A 6,796-nucleotide genomic window follows, 5' to 3' on the forward strand; every position below is an offset into this window, starting at 1 on the left:
GTTTATTAGTCTGAGAGCTTGTGTCTATAGAGTCCTGAGTTCCAGTCCATTTTGCATGAAGGAAGGGAGGGAGGAAAGAGAGAGGAGGAGGAGGGAAAAGGAGAAGAAAGGAGGAAGGGGACAGGAAGGAAAAGGAAAGAGATGTTTAAAGTAATACCACTTGCTGGCCAGGAAAATAATGAATTGGAAAAGGAAAAAGGCATTAAAAAGACAGAAAGTTCTGAGAGATTCAGAGAACTTGCAGAATAGAAAAAAATTAAACCAATTTATGTTGTTTCAGTTTCCCCTGATTCTAAGAAACCTCACTCATTTCTTTGTTCAATAAACACAATTGCAAGGAGCAGGTAACAATGCTCAAGAGCAAATGTACTCATTACCTTCCTCATGGAACTGAAACCCTTCTGTAGAGTACCTTTACAATAAAAAATATGTATTAAAAAATAAACACAAATGAGCCTATGCTTCCTAATTGCAGAATACTAATGTATTAGGGATGACTCTTCTATCCTCTGTGGAAGTTCCTATCTTTAAGAGGACAAAACTTTAGAAATGTGGAAATCATAGACATGAAAGTCAATTTCAGTTCGGTTTTGTAAATATTTTTCTGCCTCCTTTGGGTGGAAAAGAAGATAGTATAAACCAAAGGCAATAAAGCTACTGAAATGTAGGAAACCAACATTTGGAAGAATCTATTACTGGAACAAGAAGATAAGAAAATAAATGTAAGGAAGTTCTCATATGTTCTGCTCCTAGTCTAACCAACTTTTGAATGAAATCTTTCCTTACAGTTCTGCCCAAGTTCAAAAGCTTTCAAAGGACATCCACCCCTGAACTCAGAGAATAATCAATCTCTATAATTATAACTATAAAGAATTAAGAAAGCTTGGAATGTAGCTCAGTGGTAGAGTTCTTTCCTAGCAGGCACAAAGCCATGGGTTTGATCCTCAGCAACATACAAAGAGAACAAAACTTAAAAGATGATAATGCTGCCTAGAACTTTTCAATAGAGGCCTCAGCTCCATTAGAATCACTATTTAGGCTCTGTGTATGTGTCCTTCTGAATATCTGAGCATTTGGAGCCATGGTGAAATGAATTAAATGGCATCCACTATAAAAGGAATATGATCTTGATCACTCTAAAATATTGAATGGAACAGACCTTTACAAAGGTGTCCTATGTTCCTTCATGAATGTGGACAAATTTGGGCCACAGCTTCACCCAATGTCACCTCTACTCTCTTACAACAGGCCAGTTAGACAAAGCCATGGATGACCCACTCAACTCAAATTCTCCATGAATAGAAATGCCAGGCCGATTGCCAGGCTCTGGTGGCTCACACCTTATAATTCTAACTACTAAAGAGGCAGAGATCTGAGGATCACAGGTAAGCCAGCCAGGGCAGGAAAGTCTGTGAGACTTTTATCACCAATTAACTACCAGAAAACCAGTGGTGCTGTGGCTCAAGTGGTAGAGCGCTAGCCTTGAGCTGAAGAGCTGAGGGACAGCACCCAGGGCTAGAGTTCAGGCCCCACGACCGACAAAAAAAAGAAAAAAAGAAAGAAAAGAAAAGAAAAAAATGCAGATTGATTCTATAATTAGCATGGTCCAGTGTAAAATGAAAATGCAAGGCCCTTTTTCAGAAATTCTTAATAAAGTCAGCAGTGCATGAAACCAAATGTGGTATCAATTTTTGGACAGAGTTCTTTGCAACTGAATAGGTTGCATGCCCATGAAGCTCATTCTGGATAAACATTCCTCCAAGAGTCTTTCTTCTCAATTGTGATTTTTAAAAACATTACCTTAACACATTCATGAAAACATGGGACCTGTCTATATGCTTTATCATTTGAGAACAGCCACTGTAAACCTTAGGACTTTTGACCTTCAAGAAACGACATTGTAAAACTTCCTCACTTTCAATATCAACACCTCCTTGTGCCTTCATTATGTACTTTTCTCCTTAAAATATCTTTCTCTCTTCTTATTTCAGATTCATCCAAGAACCTAAGAGAAGAACTTGTTGTAGACAAAGGAAAACAACCAGTGGAGGATTCATTGTGGAAAAATCAAAACATCTTATACATTTACAACCCAAATGGATCTCTTATTGCACTTGGACTGATTACCAGATGATCACAGCGTGTTTACTGTGTGTAACAAAACATCCCATAATAAGATTTGGAGCTCTGGGCACTACCACCATGGAAAGTTGTTTAAAAAAAAAAAGAGTTTTCTCAGAGAAATTTTTGGGGAATCATGAAGAACGATCAACCCTCTTCTAATTTGGATCTACCGCTCCTTTGTACCATTTGCAAAATATGTATATATAATATTTTGAAATATTATATATTCTCTTCAAGATATGAACAGTACCACAATGTGAGATGGCTGGTGTACCCTTTCAGTTTTGGATGTTTTACTGGTTTTACTTTGTCTTTTTTTTTCCTTGGAAAAGAAGATAGGTGCCCATGGCACTGACCGTGGAAGGCCAACTGCAGGTGGACTCCTGGAATTTGAGGTGTCATAGTGATACTGAATCAAGAGCTTCCTCTGTTTCTACCAGATGCCCCAAGGAAGCAAGCGCATTGTCCTCTTTTATTGCTTTCTACCCTGTGCAAGATTAGCATGCAAGCTTGGCTTTACATAACCATACTTTATATTCAATTGATATATAATAATAACCATTCTAACCTCTTCCAGGAAACTATTTTTTAGAACTACTAGCTTTTCCACAAGTAAGAAAATGAGGATTCTTGAGGGAGCTGCTCCACCATGATATTAAGACTCTGGCAGAGTTATGGTAGGATATAGGTCCCTTGTATTAATAAGTCCTGTAAATACAGTGTCTTAGGGCTTTGTATAGCTGTCCTAGACTGCAGAAATGTCCTCTGAATAATTCCAAAGTCTGGCATCATAATTACATAGTGCTATAGCAACAGGTCTTATCATGGCACCTCTTTCTATGTTTGATTTGCTTTTTTCTTGAGTGTTCAGAATTCTTCGGGTGAGATAGGAAAGCTATGAAAGCAATTAGGTTTCATAATGATCTATGTGACCAAATGTTGGACAGCCCTATTAAAGTGGTAAATAACTTCTTTCTAAACCTACTTGTCCTTCTTTTTTGCCATTTGTTTATAGAGAATGTGTTTCAACCAAATCTACAATACACACAGCTCAGAGACTTGAAGTTAGCCATGATGTCCTGCTCAAAGTCTTTACTTCTATTACAGCTACTATCCCAGAAAATAAGTAAGATAACTGGGGTGCATAACTGCCAAGAAGAAATGTAAGATCTTATTATTGGACTTACAGAAGGGCTATTGGGATGATTAGATATCAGATTTATCTCTCAAAAAAAGAAATTATTGCTAGACACTGTGGCTCACGTCTGTAATCCTAGCTACTCAGGAGGCTGAGATCTGAGAATCACGGTTCAAAGCCAGCCCGGGCAGGAAAGTCCATGTGAGACTCTTATCTCCAATAAACCACTAGAAAACTGGAAGTGGTGCGATGGCTCAAGCAATAGAGTGCTCGCCTTGAGCTGAAGAGCACAGGGACAGCGCCCAAGCCCAGAGTTCAAGCCCCACGACAAAAAAACAATTATAATCCATGTCTTCTTTGAGTTATTCAGATGATGTTTATAAGAAGGAAACATCGATGTATAAGTTCTATATTCTTCCCCCAAAGCCTGTCTTTGACATGTGTACTCTTAGGGCTTCCCATTAGATTATCAGTGCAATGGGTCTTAGAGTCTGGACTTTTTAACACTGAACCTGAAGAAAAATTGAGAGGATCTTTTATCTTTCTCAAGATAGCATGACGACTGACTAGTTCCACAAATGCTCTAATCAGAAAATTTGATTTTGTATCTTGAAAGTTAGTGAAAATATCTATAGATGGGTATCAAATCATTATTATAAAAGTTTAGACTTCCTAGGTATTTCCATAAATATTGATCAGAAGGTAACATAAAATTCATGTCAGTAACACAGCATGAAGGTGACACCGGCATTCTCGATATTCAGGAGGCAGACACAGGAGGATTGTGAGCTTGAAGCTAGCCTGGACAATATAACAATAAAAAAAGAAGAAAGTAAAGTAAAATTACAAAAACATGCCAGCAAACTTCAATTTCTTGAATTTATAGCCCATATCCAGGGTGGATAATATAGTCCATAACCAGGATGTGAGAAGTGTCTTTTTTTCTGTAAACTTTGAAACCATAAAAACCAAACTATTATCTAGAACAAGACATTTCCAAATGTGCAGGAAATATACTTCTATAACAAAATACATTTGGGGAAAAAGTAAATAAATAAAATAGGAATCATCACTGGGGAAATTACCAGAGAATTTTAATACACCAAAGACTGTGAATCTTTGAGAAAATCTACAGCAGAGGGTCAAGCAAAAAGCCCCCAGATTCCAGGCATGCAGGGATTTACTTGTCTAATTAGTAAACAGAATTAAAGGAAAGACACAAGAAATTATTTCTGGGTGAGTACTTACTATATTGTCAAGTGTTTAATTTTTCAGCTAGAAATTTAGATCTTCCATAAAATTTTCTACCATTCTCCAAATTAGATGAACAAACCCTAGTTTTAAAGCCTGCAAGCATTATTATGATCCCCAAATTCTGAGCATGTACACTTTACTATGACATCAGTGTCTTCTAGAACCTTCCTGTAAAAGCATTGATCCCAAACTGAAAATCCAATGAGAAGAAAGGAGGCTCAGAAGGCTCCTGACACATACAGATACTTCCCATAATTTAACTGTGTGCTGCTCACAGCTCTTCCTGTCCTGTAACCAGAGGCTATAAGTCGATGACAGAGGGAGTCTAGGGGTTGACATCTGTTAACTCACTTCCTGTTGATCAATTTCTACAATAGCCTCCCTTGGAAAGACCTAGAGAAAGAAATAGGGAGGGTGGGTAACACGTCAGAATCAGGCAACCATCCAATAAGGCAGTGCAAATATTTGTAAATGTCTTCAAATTCAATTTGGATTCATCTAAGTCCCTTACACAAATGTGTGAACTATCAAATTGTGTTTAAATTTAACTTGTTCCAGTTTGGGGAATTCCGCAGCTACCATCTGCCTATTGAATCTGAACATTTATGGTGCAAAAACTTATATCCCATATTTCTGGTAATAAAGAGCTGAGTGTGGTATGACTAATATTGATTTGGCGCTTGTGCAACAAATGAATAATGTTGTAACATAATTAGAGCAAATGCCGAGAATTTCACAAGCCCTTCTCTTAGTAGAAGGGGAAATGGAGGTTATTGCTTAAGGCAAAGATCTCTGAGTAGGACTGAGTTCATTTGTTGATATTGTTGGGTGATTCGATTTGGCTATTAATAGACTCAGAAAGCACAAAGGAGTTTACTGCTGCTTTACTCTTTTTTTTCTACGATGGAATGATGAAGAATGTTTTCACCAACACACAAGTCAACATCTTTCTTCGATCGAATTGAATGTAGCTTTCACAAAGCAATGTAGTGATTTTATAGTGCAATATATTGTGCTGCCTTGCCATTGTCACTGATCCTGTAAGTTACAGATGGTGTAAAAATTGTTTATATAAGGAGAATCAATCAGGCCGAGCACCGGTGGCTCACGCCTGTAATCCTAGCTACTCACTAGGCTGAGATCTGAGGATCACAGTTCAAAGCCAGCCCGGGCAGGAAAGACCATGAGACTCTTATCTCCAATAAACCACTCAGAAAACTGGAAGTGGTACTGTGGCTCAAGTGGTAGAGCGCTAGCCTTGAGTTGAAGAGCTCAGGGACAGCGCCCAAGCCCAGAGTTCAAGCCCCACGACTGACAAAAAAAAAAAAAAAAAAAGGAGAATGACCACATTGCTCACCTGCTTGGGATATGCTATCCTTCTTGGAAGGTTAAATATCTTGCCATAATATGCTTTTGTTTTCCACTTAAGCTGAACAGGCCCATTTTCTGGGTCTGCTAGACAAAGAAACCAGGCATGTCTCTGCTCAGGAGTTGTTCACTTTCTCAGTATAAGAACTAGTGTTCACTGTTCACATTTGAACACTAAATACCAGAAAACATGATCAAAGGAACAGATAAGAAATGTGAGAGTTTAGGATGCGTAACAACAGTGATAGAATCAAATTTCCTAGTACCCAAGGATGTGGTACCGATGTGATAAAAAAGAATCATGTTCATACTTCAAAGAAGAATAAAGAGGAACATGAATCACACACACACATGCACATACATATACACACTACAGTAGATCCTGTGTTACAGATTTAGAGATTTAAACTTTTAGATTTAATAATCTAGGTTTTAGAGCTCTCAGATGTATCATTTGATGCCACAATTGCTCACATTATAGGTAATTTCCATCATTTAAAAAAATAGTATGCTTTCATATATTTATTCTAATCTCAGTATTTAAAAAGAATTGATCACTGAATGCAGAAATCAAGACCCGGGCCATAACTGACTATAAACCAAGTGATACTTTTCCTGATATAACCCTGCTTCCCATTTGCTCAGAAAAAATCCCTAACACAACAGTAGGCTCACATGCACACCTTGAGGGAAAAGCAGATGCCAGACATTTTTGTGAGATATCCAACAACTTGGCATCTCCCCATAGATACATGACCATGCATGATGCAGTGGGCTAAAAGTGTTTTCTTCTTATTAAATCTGCAATTAAAATCTAAAAGGATTAGAATTGGTTTGATGGATAGTCTGAAACACAGCCTAAGTGGCAAATATGCCTATAGGAACAGGCCAGGTAACACAATGTGGTTAAGA

At 37.8% G+C, this 6,796-nt stretch overlaps 1 protein-coding gene across 4 annotated transcripts in view; it reads left to right on the forward strand.

Moving 5' to 3' along the window:
- Tafa1 (TAFA chemokine like family member 1) overlaps window positions 1-6,175 on the forward strand; it is a 494,630-nt gene extending 488,455 nt beyond the window's left edge. For 3 of the 4 annotated variants that reach the window (XM_070018923.1, XM_070018924.1, XM_070018925.1), the window contains exon 5: window positions 1,992-6,174. In XM_070018923.1, the coding sequence (XP_069875024.1) occupies window positions 1,992-2,009 (18 nt within the window). In that variant the 3' untranslated portion in view covers window positions 2,010-6,174. Of the gene's footprint in view, window positions 1-1,991 lie in introns of all 4 variants that reach the window. The other variant, XM_070018926.1, reaches the window with a different exon arrangement.
- Window positions 6,176-6,796: the final 621 nt, after the last annotated feature.

The sequence above is a fragment of the Dipodomys merriami genome, unplaced genomic scaffold (assembly GCF_024711535.1).
Source record: "Dipodomys merriami isolate MVZ:Mamm:240054 unplaced genomic scaffold, mDipMer1.0.p SCAF_13, whole genome shotgun sequence".
NCBI lineage: Eukaryota > Metazoa > Chordata > Mammalia > Rodentia > Heteromyidae > Dipodomys > Dipodomys merriami.